Below are 16,019 nucleotides of genomic sequence, written 5' to 3' on the forward strand. Positions count from 1 at the left end.
CTGAGGGGCTGGAAAGTTGTCCCTTACATGAAAGCACCCCACCCCCTGCCATGTGAGATGCACCCCTGCAGGCTCTCCCCAACCTTAGAAGCTGGGAATAGACAGCCAGCCACTAGACCACAGAAGCTGTCCTGCTGAGGACACCTGTTGATGGCACAGTCCTCAGTCACCAGGAACCAAAACCGTAGTCTCTGTCTGAAGGGGTTTTCAATACTGAGTCCTTTCACCCATGGCATGAGCGTCTGTGAACTCAAAGCAGTATGCTTTCTTATGGTCACCTCAGCCCTCAGCTCCGCCGTGAGTCCCAGGTGAAGGTGGCAGTCAATAGGGAGAACAACCAAGTGCACAGGCCCCCCAAAAAAGTAAGTCAGGGGCACTGTCCACCACAAAAAAGCAACTGAGATACCAGGCACAGTGGTACATGCCTTTAATCCCAGAACTTTGGAAGTTGAGATAGGAGGATCGCAGTTTTGAGGCCAGCCTCAGCAACTTAGTAAGACTTTGTTTCAAAATAAAAAAAAAAGTTGGGGGTGTAGCCGGGAGGTAGAATGCCTTGGATTCAATCCCCAGGGCAAAAGAAAATGAAAAGCAAGTGATTCTCCAGGGGCCTGCCTTTCATTCCAGAGCCACAGGTGACCCTCTGTGCTGGGGTGGGTGGATGGACAGGAGGGTGTGACCCAATCCCAGCCTTGAAGGTCTCCCTCAGGTTAGAAAGAAAACTGATGTGAATGGGAAAGCAAGAAATGACGGATGAGGAGAGACCCTGAAAAGGAGTTTGCTCTTCTGTGCCACTCCCTGGCCTTAGTCCCACCCCTCCCTCAGTGGCCCGGAGAAGCCCCCTCCTCTGCGTTTGCTCCTTGACTCGGCGGCCCACCGTGTTGGAGGCTGTGGTGTGCTTCTTCTCCGTCTGGTCCATCGTCGGCCTCTCAGGTTTCCACACGTACTTGATCAGTTCCAACCAGACAACAAACGAAGATGTAAGTTCCCAACTGCATGGGGCACGGTGCTCGCTTTTATGTTCAGCAACGGAGGAGGGAGAGGAAGGGAGAGGGCGGGGGCCAACTCTTGCCCCGCATCCTACCCCGGATGCCAGCCCTCGGGAACCGAGGGTGCACAGGTGAAGCAGCCATGTGACCCTGCCTGCCTCCATTGGGCATCTCTGCCTCCTTCTGTGCTTTTTCTGACCATGGCAGTCAGACACTAAGGTTGGCCATGTAATGCCCAGTTTTGGCCCTGGGGAGAGAGTTCCTTCTGTTCCTCTAAAGGAATTCTGAAAGCACCTTGTCTCACTCCCCTCTTGAAGAGAGGCCATGGTAGGCTGCCGTCTTGAAGCGATCCCATGAGTGAGTGTACCTTTCACAAAGAATATCTGTTTAGTTTTTAGAGGAAATAGCCCTGACCCCCAACTCTAACATTTTACCCAGGACTATCTGCCTGTACTGAATGCAGGTTGAAATAGAACTCAAAACAGGAATCGTAATGTTGGATTCTCAATGAACATGGGCCTCACTTAATACTTAGATTTTGATAGCCATCTCTAAACATATGTGAAATTAGATGTCTCCAAATAGGGCAGATTACCTTAAAAGCTTCAGAAAAATTGGTGGTGATAAAAAAAAATACACAAGACTACTAAAATGACTCACCTGATATGGTCACTATAAATATTAGAATCTGCCAAACAAGCCAGGCATGGTGGTGCACACTTGTCATCCCAGCATTCGGGAGGATGGGACAGAATGACTGAGGTTCCCGGCCAGCCTCAGCTACTTAGTGAGGCCCTTTGCAACTCACTGAGACCCTGTTTCAAAATAAAGAATAAAAAATAGGGCTGGGGAAGTAGCTCAGAGGTAGAATGCCCCTGGGTTCCATCCTCAGTACTGAAAGAAAAAAAAAATCTGCCAAACAGGTTATTTTAGCAAGAGTGTGAGGCTGGATCTTTACAGTCTAAACTGGCAATTGGGAGCCACATTCGCTGCTCCAACATTTGTTCTTTTAATCACTATTTAGGATACTAGATGTGAGCATGAAAAAAAATCTCCACTGGCTTATGAGAGAGCACCGTCAGTACCATGTGGTACTATACAGATTATTACCCCAGAGAATGTTACGCTCTCTCTAATCCAAGCTGCTGTTTGGAGATAGTCTGAATTTGGTGTAAACACACACATTCCTTTAGAAAGTACTTCTGTTTCTCCTGGTGAAGAAAAGGATAAAGATTATCTGTATTTCTTATGGACTTCTCATGGTGCAGTTTGCCTGAGCTTCAGCAAAGGTGTGAAGGATATTGTATTTTATTGACACTCCTTTTCTTTCAGATTAAAGGATCTTGGTCCAATAAAAGAGGTAAAGAAAATTACAATCCCTACAGCTACGGAAATATCTTTACAAATTGCTGTGTAGCCTTGTGCGGGCCCATATCTCCAAGGTAAGACTCAGATCTTCACAATCTTTTTTTTTTTTTTGGTATTGGGGATGGAACCCAGGGACATTCTACCTCTGAGCTACACCCTCAGCCCTATTTTATTTTATTTTTTTAATTTGAAAGAGTCTTGCTAAGTTGCTGAGAGCTTCACTTAAGTAGCTGCGGCTAGCCACAAACCTGTGATCCTCCTGTCTCAGTCTCCCACGTACTGGGATTATAAGTATGCACCACCATGCTAGATCTTCACAAATCTCTAAAGGGCACATCCCTTCTGCCCATGAGGCAGAAGCGTAGCTTTATCCAGGGGAATCAGTCACACCCACCACTGACACCCAGCTCAGCTCTTGCTCTGTGCCATGGAGACAGGACCTGCATGAAATATAGAGTTGGCCCCGAACTGAATTTGTGTCATTTTGGGGAGAGTTTCCTAAAGCTGAAAATAGGAAAACATGTGAAGGATCATGGAAGCGTGTGACCCTGTTAATTATTGAATGACATGAGCATCACAACAGGAAACTGTGGTTACCATGGTGACAGAGGCAGGACACACATGCAGGGAACAGTGAGTAAACTTGAGAAGCAAGTACTAAGGAATATAGGACTGAATGGGCCATGGGCTGGAGGAGTTGACACTGTAGAGATGATATTATTAATCGCGTCCATGGCTGACATTTATGGAAATGGTGTGCAGTCTTGCTCTGAGTGCTTGGCCGGTATTCCCTTCCTAAACGCTCACTCTGTACCTGTGTGGTAGGTACCAGTATCACACATTTTATAGAGGAGGGAACTGAGGGACAGGATTTAAATAATGGGCCCAAGATCCCGCAGCTGGCGAATGCAGGCTCCTCGGGGCACCTCACATTAGCACCAGTGACCATCCACAGATGCACACGACCTCCAGGTCAGAGCTGCACAGGTTCAAAGACCAGTCAAAGTTGTGTTACTGCGGAGTTACGCCCAACTAGGTGACTTCCTACGGATCAGTCAACCAATCATTGACAAGTATTGATTGAGCAAGGGTGCCAAGGGTCTGGGTGAGTTTTCAGTCCACTGCTTCTTCCTCCTTGGTCTCTAAATGTGTAAGCGGATAGAAGCCACCAAGGCCACTGGATGGTCTCCAAGGCAGTCCCCTGACACCGGGACTCACCAGTGCCTGCCCTGGAATGCACAATTAGGTGGTATCAGCCTCAGAAAGAATCCTTGTCAGGGAAGCAAAAGTCATGCAAAAAAAAAAAAAAATAGAAAGTAAGAAAAACAAAAGCCTGGTCGGTGTCATGGCCACTCAGGGGACAGCACCAGGCTGCTTCTGCAGAAGTCATTGTGATGTTCTTGGGTCACTAGAAATAATCCTTCTGCACCTCTGGCCTGGGAAGTTGGGAGCAAGTATACCTCTCCTCTGTAGCGGGGCATCTTGGGGACCCTCACCTGCTCCTCAGAGGCCTCCTGGGGGTGCTGTCAGGCAGGCAAGGCCTGGGGCAGGGGCCACCTGCTGGGTGCTACAGGAGTTCTAGATTCTCCCAGACCTCCTCCTTGGGGCTCCTCCTGATTCCTGAGGGATCAGGAAGCGCTGGAACTTTGCCCATTTTATGCTGTTTTCTATTGGTGGGTTTTTGAGAACTGGGAAGGGCCTCAGAGCTGAACACAGAGGACTGAGCTTCGTTTCCCCTCATCTGAATACACATTGGAGTCCAGGAAAGGAATTAAAATCCCTTGCACCTGTCCAAACTCCTGCCCCTGGGTCCTGGATTTGCACACAGTGCTGCTGAATACAGCTATAGACCAAATCTTGTCACAACCAAAATGACTTCCTTGGCAACTGATTAAGTTTGCTGTTTGGCCGGACCGGACTTGTATTCTTTCCAAACTCTGTGTTCTCCGGGCAGAGGCTTCTTTCTCCTCAAGGATGGCCCTCGCCTAGGAACTGCTTGAATTTCTTGTCAAAAGGGTAAACTGACACACCGGGTGTGGTGGCGCACGCTTGTAATCCCCGGCTTGGGAGGCTGAGACAGGAGGATCACACGGGTTCGAAGCCAGCCTCAGCTACTTAGGCTCTCAGCAACTTAGTGAGACCCTGTTTCCAAATAAAATATAAAAAAAGGTCTGGGAGTATAGCCCGGAAGTAGAAAGCCTCTGGGTTCTACCCCCAGTACCACTAAAAAGGGTAAACTGAGGCAAAATAAACTGTTAATGAGTTTACTTGAGCAGGTAGGGATTTGGCATCGGACAGCTCCCCTCTGTAAGTGGTTTCAGACTGCACAGAAAGGGCACCAGGAGATGTCTACAGGGCGAGCAGAATCCAGGCAAAGGAAAGAGAAGATTGGTCAGCCATTGGAGCCTCCCAGGGGAAGGCCTGGTCTGGGGTCAGTTGGTGTCTTCTGATTGGTACAGACTGATCACACAGAGCTGGCTTGGGGTTGTGCTTTAGGGACCCCGGGTGCTGGAGCAAGCCCAGCCTCCCAGTGAATGAGGCGAGCACCTTCCAGGTGTGCGCACAGGGGAAGGGCTGCCCTCACCTGCTCCCAGGTGTCCGGGCTGGCCCCAGGTGGGATGCCTAGAGGGGCTGCTCCTCCCTCCTGTCTCGGTTTAGCCTCCTCCTCTCTCTGCCTACCTCATCCGCGGATGGGGCCTTCACTGGGCATCCCTGCCAGGCCAGCCTGCAGATCGGCACCCCTGCCTCAGACCCGTGTGCCCAGAACCGCCTGCTTGCGTTGCCTCAATGAGTAATCAACAGTTCCACCCTGTGACCTGGGCGAGGGCCTGTGTACCAGGCGCACCAGACCGCCATCCTGACCCCACACACATCCCTGGAGGTTGGGCGGTGGCACCCTGGGAATGGCCAGGTGTCCTGATAGAAGCCTGGCAGGAGGAATGGAAAATCAGGAAGTCCCAAGGACCCCGGGACTCGGTGTCAGGCCTACTCAGGCTGATCCCATGTCATCCCAGGATAGGAATTCACTTGGCCACTACTTACTGAGCACCCCGTGGGCATGCGCTGTGCTAGGTGCAGGGTGCACACAGGAGAGAGGGCGTCTCCTGGGCAGAGGAATCATCAAGGGGCAGGTGGAGCACAGGGAAAACTCCGTGGGACCCGCCTGGCAGAGGGGGGAGTGTGGTCTAGTGTAAAAGATGAGTGGGAGTGGGGGTGAATTGCAGGGAGGAGCAGAGGGGACAGCATGTGCGAGGGCCCTGTGGTGAAGGTCTAGCTGTCAGAGGAGGAAGCAAAAAAGTTCTTGTGCAGGAGTGAGGGGGTGAGGAGCGATTGGGGCGCACAGCCACAGCTGGGGGGGCTCTCGTGAGCTGAGGTGAGGAGCAGGAGGAGAGGGGGGCACAGCCACCTGAGCGCAGCAGGCAGAGGCATGGCCCTGGGTGCACAGCCATGTCAACCAGGCTGGACGCGGGCTCCTGCTGTCCCGCAGGCGTTCCTGATAACCGAGCTCTTTCCCTGCTCCTGAAATCCCCTGCAAGTTCCTTAGTTCCCTTGTTGCTTAAGAAGAGTTTCTTTTCCCTTCTTTCCAGTGAATCAAAACGTTCCACATGAGGTTCTCTAGCAGTTAGTGCACCCCTCCCCTCCCCTCCACCCCTGCGGGGAGCCCCTGCATCCCCCCAGTCCCACTCCCTGACCAACAGCAGGGAGACTCGTGGATGGGGACAGGAGAGGCCAGGCATGGTGCTGGCCCCAGCGTCCACGTGAGAGCTCTCTAAGCCGGCGGGGCCCTGAGGCTGGTGGCTCTGCGGACCCACAGGCTTCCTCTGAGGACCCACTGCAGCTCCGCGGTGCCGGAGGTCCTGTCCTCTCTCACACCTGCCAAGCCTAGCCTGCAGCCCCCACCCGCACAGGCCTCAGGCCTCTCTCCTTGCCCTCTTGGCCTAAGGCCTGTAGTAATTTCTGAGATCACCATAAGAAAGTGCCCTAAAATGAGCGACAGGCACTTAAAACAATAACCAGCCATTCTCTAACCCTTTGGAGGCTGCAGTCAAGGTGTCCAACTGTAATGCTAACCAACAACAATTACAAAGATACAAGGAAATACCGAACAAAACTATTAGTGACAAAGCAAGCCCAGTTTCTTTAATAGTTCTGATAATATTTGATGATAAAAAGCTCATTTAAATTTGATTTTATATGTTATTATTAATCCTGATTTTTAATCAAAGTGGCATTATTTGGAATGCCAAGTATTTGAGCACTTCTGATTATATTTGCTTTAAGATGGTCATAATACAATTTAGGAACACACAGATATAAACCTTAAAAAATATGTCGCTATTAACAATTTTTTTTTTGTTTAAAGGACACTAACCTGGTAAAGTGTTCTCTTAAGATTTGCATTTTAGAAGATACTTAGGAAACATTAATATAAAGTTAACTTACAAAGGAATCAATAATAATTAACATTATAGCTACATAGAAGTTAACATATAAATTAACTTAAACTTTAGTACTGAAGTGAAACTTCGATTTCCCGGCTCAGGAAGATCATTGTAAGTCTATGTAAGTTAACAGCATTGATAAAAATCAAAGAATAGCTCTAGATTTTTTATAAGTTTAGAGACAGCCTTAATAGAAACAGACTTATTACCTGATGGACAATTGTCTCTCTTATACAATAATAAAACATTAATTTAGTCAAAGCAAACAGATGTAAATTAAGTATAAATGACACATTTTTAGTGGTACTAAACATAGGTGGCAGAAGCTTTAATAATTTCATTAACTATTTTATATGATTAAGGTTCAGATATAATGCACAAGGCATAAAGATCACTTACCAGTTACCTTCCATGTATGTAATTCCCATGTATCTAACATTAGAAGCTTTTAAGGAACATTTAGATGACCTCAGGCGCTGTGCAGCTGAGACTGGGGAGGTGCCTCCTCACCTCGCCTGTGCCAGCGGCTGCGGGATCCTACAGGCCAAGGCTCAGGTCCCTGCCTGCGGGTCACATGACCGCCCTGTGCCTCTGTCCTTCACAACATACTCTCTTTCCTGTGTCCTCTGTCTTCTCCTAAGAACGCTGGCCACATGAGACTAACACCCGAATCAAGTATGAACTTAACTTAGCTACATCTGCATAGGCCCCATTTCCAGATAAGGTCCTAGGCCCTGATACCAGGCTCGGGACTTCTTTCTGTGTAGATCAACCCATGACATCTCCTGCAAGCCGACACCAGTGGATGGTGGGGAGGGAGGGAACATGGCTTGGGGCAGGGGTGGGGAGAAGTTGGAATAGAAACCTGTCATGCAAAGCAGGGAGCACGCAGGTGGCCTCAGTGCTGTCCCCATGCCATGCTCCGGCTCAGCGCACGTGCTCGGAACACGTTTGCCGAATGAGTGATAAGGAGCCACGGACTCAAAGCCAAGAGGTTGTGGCAGGCTGCGGGGCCTCAGGCCGGGGGCCTCCTGCAGTGGGGGACAAGCCGGGCTCTGGTGCTGGGGCACGTGTTTAGACTGGCCTTTAAAAGGGTTTTGGTACTGATGTCAGAGAAGGTGAGGGGGTGTATTAAGGTGCCTGCGGTGGGACCAGCACAGAAAGAGGGAGCCCAGGCCTGGATATGGAAATCTCGTCATCGTCTTTGGGGTTTTCTTCACTCTTTTCTGTTTTTTCCCTCTCTTGCAGCCTCATCGACAGAAGAGGGTACATCCAGCCAGACACCCCGCAGCCAGCGGCGCCCTCCAATGGGATCACCATGTATGGAGCCATGCAGTCCCAGAGTGACATGGTAAAGCTGCGCTGGGACCCCGCTCCCCGCTTCTCTTCCCACTTACACACGTTCTAACCCAGTAACAACCCAGGCGGCTGTGGCTGACGGGCTTGCAAGGGCAGCCGTGGGCCGTCTAACAAGGGACTGTAGTCCCCAGGCCTGGCCGGCTTGACATTCAGGGGAGGTGCACTCAAGATCTCTGCCCAAGCGGAGATATGCGCCACACTGATAGCAAGCCCTCTGCAGGATGGGGTGTCGCTGAGGGATGGGAGTCGGCTGTTCGCCTCCACCGGGCTCCACGTCTCTACTTCCCATGCTGTCTATCAGCTCTGGTCTGTACTGACCACACCACAGCCACTTCTGTCAGTGCACAAAGGATAACACTGCCACTTCTCCCTACTGCCAGCCAGGACCAGAACCTGCAGTCAGGACCTGCCCGGGGCCTCTCCAGAGCATGCACTGTGTGCTCATGCGCCTGCCTCAGAAAGGCCTGTGCAGGGGCAGAGGACGGGGAAGGGGCAGGGGTCTCTCCATGGACACCCAGTAGTCACAATACAACCAGTACCTTTAGTCCCTTGGGTGTCTGGAAGGCAGAGGCCTCCTTTTATTTCCTTCATGAAGTTTCATGTTTCTGCCAAGCTGTCAGTCTTCTGTCCTCCATCCCCACCACTACTACTCTTTGTAGAGCTGAACCAGAGTTTCTGTGTCTCGCAGATCAAGGCGCTGACGTAAGACTCTTCTGGGGAAGCCCGTTCCCCTGAGCCCTGGGCTTCTGTGCCCACTGGGAAGATGGGAAACAGCTCCCTGCTGGGCCGCTAGAGAGGGCTGGGTGCGCCATCCACATGTCACTGGAACAGCTCTGGACCCTGACATGCTGACCCAGGGTCTGTGGTGTCTTGAGTCATGATGGGGTCTGAGTGAAGGCCCGTAGCCCTGACCGCCTACCCAGTGAGATGTCCTGCCCTTGGACCACACACACCTGAGCATAGCTACACAGCACACCTGAGCAGCCATTTCCCCAGCCACCTCAGCATCCTGCACACACCAGGGAGGAGCTCCTCCCACCCCTGCCTTCAGGGCTGCCTGAGAGCTCCTAAGAGGCCCGGAAAGCCCTGTGTGTGTAAAGGAGCCAGCAAGGCCGGGTCCACTGCAGGCGCGCACAGCACAGGGACGCTGCAGGGACGCAGCCGTGATGAAATCTGCTCCCCTGTGAGCTCAGACACACGGTTTGCATATAATTAAAGATTGAGCTCTCCTGGTAAAACCCTGGGCTCCAAGGTCAAGAAACCCTCTGTGCGTGAGTGTTGTGGTCTACCTTCTCCCTGTGGAGACGAGACTTCAGAAAGCTACAAGGCCTGGGGTCAAACCTGGGAGCACTGCTCCAGACACAGAGTCGTGGAGTCAAGCCCCTGAGCCGGAAGCTCGAGCCAGCCATAGAAGCTGTGCAGAGCCGCCAGCTCCACGCGGCGAGCACTCAGACTCGGCCACCAACCCCTCTCAGATGCCTGCCTTAGTCCTCTCTTAAAGCGGACACAGGAGTGGGGACTAGCTCTGTGGAAACCAGAGGCTGCCACTTCCTAGATGTGTGACTTTGACAAGTTGCCAAACCTCACTCCACTTCAGGGTTTTCATCCACAAAATAGGATGAAACATTGAGGTCCTTACCTGGCAGGGTTCCCGTGAGCACTGAGTGCGTTCAGACAAGAACAGCACTTAAAATCTTGCCCGGAACAAGATTTTAGAACAAGTGTAGAGAAGGTTAGCTGCCATCACCATCAACACCACCATCCTCATCCCCCTGATATCTATGGACGATGTGATCTGCAGAGCAATCGTGTCCTCTCTGAACGACTCAACAGTGGAGAGGCCTGGAGTGGAGGAAGGGGCCCAGAATGGGACCAGGCCCCCACCAGTTTGCTCCCTGATGGTTAGCAAGTCGCTCTGTCTCTCTGGTCCTCGGTTTTCCTCTTCTGAAAAATGGGAGCTGGGACTAGCTTGGATATAAAGCCTCTCCCAGCTCTGAGCCATTTTTGATTTTCTGAGGGCAGAGAAAACAGTGCCTTAGTCCCTACACACAGGAGAGAGCCCACCCCACTCCCAGAAGAAAGTAGAATGTGGCTCTTTGCTCTTCCTCCCCTCCCACACCACCCTGATCAACAGACCTGAAGCTCGGTCAGCAATTGCCACAGGATTGGGGGTATGTGTAGTCTGGTTGTCACCCCCAAACTTCCCCTGAGAATAGGATTGCATATTGCTTTTCTTATTTGTGTCATATTTCTTGCATTTCTAGAATAAATCTGATTTGCTTGTCATCTATGATCATTTTTTCTATGTTGTTGGATTCAATTTGCTGGTATTTTACTGAAGATTTTTGCATCTGTATTCATAAATTATACTGTCTGCAGTTTTCTTTTCTTGTAAGATCTTTGGTGTTGGTATGGGGGGGTAAAACAGGCCATATAGAATGAGTTTAGACGTGTTTCTTCTACTTCTGTTTATTGAGGAGTTTGTGAAGAATCAGTATTAATTCTTTTTTAAAGATTTTAGAATTTACAGTGGAACCCTCTGGTCTTGAACCTTTCCTGTGGCTAGTTTGGGGATAACTGATTATCTCTCTATATATGTTTAGATTTTCTTTTTCTTCTTGGGTCAGTTTCAGTAATGGGTATCTTTCTTAGAATGTGTCTGTTTCAATCTAACAAGTGTGTCACCATCTCTCATCTGTCTTATATCAATATTATTTTATTACAGAAATAGATGAAAAGAAGGACAACTTAAGGACTAAAAAAGTTAAAACAAATAGAAATTGGTAATCATTTGTAGATCAAAAGAGAAGTAGCCAAAAACTTCATTGAGAGCAAAAGAGCATGTGCAGCAAGCCCAAAAGAGTCGCATTGATGTTTTGTGGTTGTGGTTGTGGTTGTTGTTAAATATCTGGGAAATACAGGCAGCATTCTCCGTTGTGTGAGCTGGGACCTCCCACCAAGTGAATTCCAGTATGGATGACGGACCCCGCACTCCTGGCTTTGCTTCCGCCCTCTTTGAGTGATGCTAGGGCCAAATATGCATACCTGGAAATTTCTAGGGATTGTCAAAATATGAAAAAATGAGCTAAAATATTTTAAAACTGACAACAAAGCTGCTTCTCTGGGAGCACTGGGAACATTCCTTTCGCTTGAATTGCTCAGACTGTCTATGCCAAACACCCCAACCAAGGTCATCACAGAAATGAGTAGCCTATCAGGGTAGCAGGGCATGGCCCCAGGTCCCCAAAACTCTTTGGGCTTCCTGGTCTCTGGTGCCACAGCAGACCCCTGGGCATCTCTCCTCTGCTCCTTGGAGAGCCAGCAGATCTGTTGCTAAGCACAGCCGGTCCAGTAACTTCTAAGCAATCCAGCACCTCCTTTTTACTTATTTCTTCTTCTTCTTTTTTTTTTTTTTTGGATATAGTCAGACTGCACAATCAATAAAAAATTTCTGTGTTCCAATCCTGAATTAGACAGATGGGAAAACCAATACATGGATCTGTTCATGTTGAGCTAGTCAGAATGGCAAGGTGGATTTCAAGCCATGCTACGAATGAACCAAACTACACTCCAGTGGGGCTCTGCCGAGGTTTATCACCATCGACAGTGGGCAGAGCATCGCTAATATTAAACAAGGACCTCATCTCATTTATCCCAATAGCCTGCAAGATAGCCCCACTTTACAAAGAATGAAACCGAGGTTTCCGAATATTGACAACTTGCTCAGAATGACACAGATGCTCCCACTGCATGTTGTGTTTCAATTTTAAAAGCCTGGAGTTGGTGTCAAATTACTCTCTTCAGACCTGGCACTCAAATCTGGGAACCCAGGAGACAACTCAGAATGATCCCAGGTTCCTCAGACTGTGATACTCTTGAAATCACAATACTGACATCTGACTTCAGATCCCAGGGCAGAGACCTAGGGTTTGGGATTGTTAGGGTCTTGGAGATTATTTTAATAAGCAGCAATGCTGAACACCATCCATGTGGTTTAAATTCCCTTGAACTCTCTAAAGTTTGTGTTACATGGAGTAATTTTGTATTTTTTTTTTTGCTTTGCACAAAGAAGTGTCTTTCATCTTGAAAAATTTTAGGTTAATAGACATTATAGATGGTTTATTCAGAGAAAAGGGTATATATGGAGGATTTCAACAAACTGCACTAGAATATGCAAGGTAGGGTAGGGTGGGGCTTTAAAAAAAGAGGACTTAGATCTCAGGCAGAGCTTCCTGAAGAAGACATCTGAGCCAATATTAAGATAGGTGGCAATGAGTTAGCCAACTAAAAATAGAAGGTGTATTAGTCAGCTTTCTGCCACTATAACAGACTAGCTAAGATAATGAACTTATAAAGAAAAAAGGTTTGTTTGGGCTCATGATTTTAGAGCTTCTAGTTCATGATCAGGCAGACGGACCCACTTCTTTTAGGCCTCTGGTGCAGGTACCACATGCCTCTGACTGCAGTGTATAGTGAAGCAAACTGCTCACCTAGGACCAGGAAGCAAAAGAGGGGAAGAGGAGGAACAGGGATCCCACAGCCCCTTTGATGGCACACCCCCAGTGAGCTGACAATCTCCTGCTAAGTCCCACCTGCTAAGAGTTCTGCCACCTCCCAGTAGTGCCGCCCTGGGGACCAAGCCTTTAACACATGAGCCTTGGAGGACATTCAAGATCCAAGCTATAGCAGGATGATGTTCCACTCAGAGCAAACACAGCAGCAGAGGCAGCTGGGGGAGAATCTGCCCAGTGCTTGCAAGGAGCAGGGATGACTGCATCAGGAGAGTGTGGAGGGCCTATGATGGGATAAGAAGTGCACAAAGGGCCCAGGTGCCTGTACTCAGCTCAGATTTTGTTCTGTTAGTGGTGAGAAGCTAAGTTCAGTGAGCAATACCTTCAGATGTTCATTTGGAGTAGGTGAAGCTGGTGACTGTGCAGGAGCCTGGGTGGGGAAGGTCTGTGAGTTAGGGAAGGAGAGAGGATGAGCAGAGGAGGCCCTTGTAGGAGGCCTGGTGACTGAGGGACTGGCCAGGACCACAGAGGCAGGGTCAGAATAAACGCGACACAGAGCCGGGCATGGTGGCGCATGCTTGTAACCCTAGTACCCAGAAGGCTGAGACAGGAGGATCGCAGGTTCACGGCCAGCTTCAGCTATTTAGTGAGGCCCTCCACAACTTAGTGAGACCCTGTTTCAAAATAAAGAATAAGATAAGACTGAGAGTGTAGCTCGAAGTAGAACGCCACTGGATTCCATCTCCAGTACTGCAAAAAAAAAAAAAAAGGCAACACAGGAAAGTCTGGGAATTGAAGCATTGTTGAGGTGGGAGAAAGGAGCAGGAGAGGCCTCCTGGACTTATGTGAGTGAGACAGTTGTTCAACTCAGCAATGGAAGTTCAAGAGGATGTGCAACTGGGAGGCTGAGGCAGGTGGATTCCAAGTTCAAGGCCAGCCTGAGGAACTTAGCAAGGCTCTCAGCAACTTAGTGAGACACAGTTTCAAAATAAAAAATAAAATAGGGGTAGCATTGTAACTGAGAGGCAGAACACCCCTGGGTTCAATCCTCAGGGCCACCAAAAAAGGAAGGGGAGGAGGAGGAGGAAGAGGAGGAGGAGGAGGAAGAAAATGGAGGAGGAGGAGGAAGAAAATGGAGGAGGAAGAAGAAAAAAATCAGGCCAGAGGGAGCTGACTTGGGCATTGGAATTCTAGTGCCTGTGATAAATGGTGTGGGAAGGGATGCCTAGCAGGTAGCTGGGTGCCAACCCTCATTGTGTCCTGGTGCTGATGAAGAAACAATAGGGTTGGTATAAATTCACTCTAAAATAATGGAGATCTGACTTACTTTTGTCAGTTATCCTAGAAGTATCAGTAACTCTGGCATTCAAATACAAACAAAGGGACTATAATACTTTCTCATGTTTGTCATCTATGATGTTAGCCTCAGTTCGCCTCACACACTGGAAGATTATTTTTAATTGGCGTTTATTATATGTTCCTAATGTTCGTTCCCCCTCCCTCTGCCAACCTATCTCCACCAAGTCAACCACATTGCTTAGTCTAATTGGATACTAGTGAGTGCAAGAGAATAATTCTGAAAGATAATGGAAGGAGAAGTGACTGCAGATAGATTAAAGTTCTCGACATCACAGGGATGGTAGAGAGCCGGGTGTGAGATCAGAGAACCCGCTCTAACACTCTGGGGCTGTGTGGTCTTAGACAAGTCACTTAATCACAAGAGTCTTCAATTCCTAAACTATAAAATGAAGAACAGAATCATGGCATTGACTTCCCTGGCCTGCAGTTAGAATTGATTTAAATCCTCTCTGTTTTATTTCCCATATCCAGTTTGTAACATACACCCTGGCACATAGCATGTGCTTGTTAAGCGTTCAGTTGTATGTATATGACCATTTCTCTCACAGGATCTTCCTCACCGGAGGTTCTTAACAAATATCAGTTTGCTCCTCATTTGTTCCATCCTCTGATCTTGCCTTGTCTGCATGAAGCTCCAGCCAGCCAGAGTGTGGAACTAGGAACTCAAAGGAAGAAGTTCTTAACATGGCACCAGGACTCCAAGATGTAAAGTCCTCCATAGGGTCAAACTAAGCCATGGGCCAGGAGACAAAGGTTATGGTTGTTTATCCACCAGACTTGGAGGCAAGTGACTATGCCTATGTGCTTTTCTAGGTTCTACGGAAACAAAATATAAGACCTGGAAAAAGGGACATAAGCCCTAAAACATGAAAATGGCAAAATCAAAATTAATAAATCTTTAATGTCTCTGAGACACATGAATATGTCAACTCCATCCATTGTTAAATTTAGCATTTATGAAAATTTCATGGCATTTTTAAAATGATTTATAACTTGGCTTTTTCTCGCTTCCTAAGAATCCCCAAGCACATATACGATAACACAGAGATCATTAAAAATTATAAATTAAGTTACTCACAGATAAATTGGAAAGTCTGGCTGCTTTGAGCCCAAGCCTATTCCATCACATCATGCTGCTTTTGCTATAAGAAACTCAGGTTGGCTCTCTGCTTAAATTTGGAAGAAAGTGTGTGTGTGTGTGTGTGTGTGTGTGTGTGTGTGTGTGTGTGTGTGTTTTCTGGAGTTGGAACTGAAATCCAGGGGCATTCCACCTCTGAGCCATACCCCCAACCCTATTTTATTCTTATATTTTGAGTCAAGGTCTCACTAAGTTGAGTAGGGCCTCATTAAGTTGCTGAAGCTGGCTGCAAATTTGTGATTCTCCCATCTCAGCTTCCCAAGTACCAGGATTATAAGCATGTGCCACTTTGCCTGGCCAGGGAGAAATCTTTTAAGTTCCAAATCTTCTATGCCTTGGTGAGAATACCCCAATAGAATAGCATGTCTTCAGGAGAGGATGAGATATGTTCTTTGTGGCCCCACAAAGTCAGAACTAAGACCAGATGGTGGGTTTGGGATTCAAATCTCAATCCAAAAGAGAAATGAGCAATACTCATAGCTCATGGAAAACATAGATATCAGGCTGGGAGAATTGAACACCTCCTAGAAACGTTGGCCAGAGGATTTCAGCATTGCATTTCAGCCAAACACGGCTCTTGAGGGGCCCTTCCAATGCAGATGTTTCTCCAGCTTGTTCTGTCTTATCACCATGCCAACAATGGTCCATTTTATGACTCATTAATAGGCCATTGGAGGACCAAGAATGGGCCTTTTTTATGGCTTCCTTCTTTTCTTTGTGAGCTTCAGTGTGTCAGTTCCAGGCTAACAGGACTGCAGAAAGAGGACACAGTCAGGTGTGCAGGGATGGCCCTGAGCAGATGCTCACCCACTCTGCTCCTCCAAAGTCCTCCCTGGTCATGTCACATGGTGCTCAC

General features: G+C 48.4%; 1 protein-coding gene across 2 annotated transcripts in view; it reads left to right on the top strand.

The window, feature by feature from the left end:
• Positions 1 to 16,019, top strand: part of ZDHHC14 (zDHHC palmitoyltransferase 14) — a gene marked incomplete at both ends in the record, with an annotated part of 280,239 nt that overhangs the window by 248,465 nt on the left and 15,755 nt on the right. For both annotated transcript variants that reach the window (XM_080700038.1, XM_080700039.1), the window contains 3 exons: positions 875 to 977; positions 2,319 to 2,428; positions 8,045 to 8,147. In XM_080700038.1, coding sequence (XP_080556164.1) covers positions 875 to 977; positions 2,319 to 2,428; positions 8,045 to 8,147 — 316 coding nt within the window. The remainder of the gene's footprint in view (positions 1 to 874; positions 978 to 2,318; positions 2,429 to 8,044; positions 8,148 to 16,019) is intronic.

The sequence above is a fragment of the Muscardinus avellanarius genome (assembly GCF_963383645.1).
Source record: "Muscardinus avellanarius genome assembly, chromosome: 8".
In the NCBI taxonomy this organism is placed as follows: domain Eukaryota; kingdom Metazoa; phylum Chordata; class Mammalia; order Rodentia; family Gliridae; genus Muscardinus; species Muscardinus avellanarius.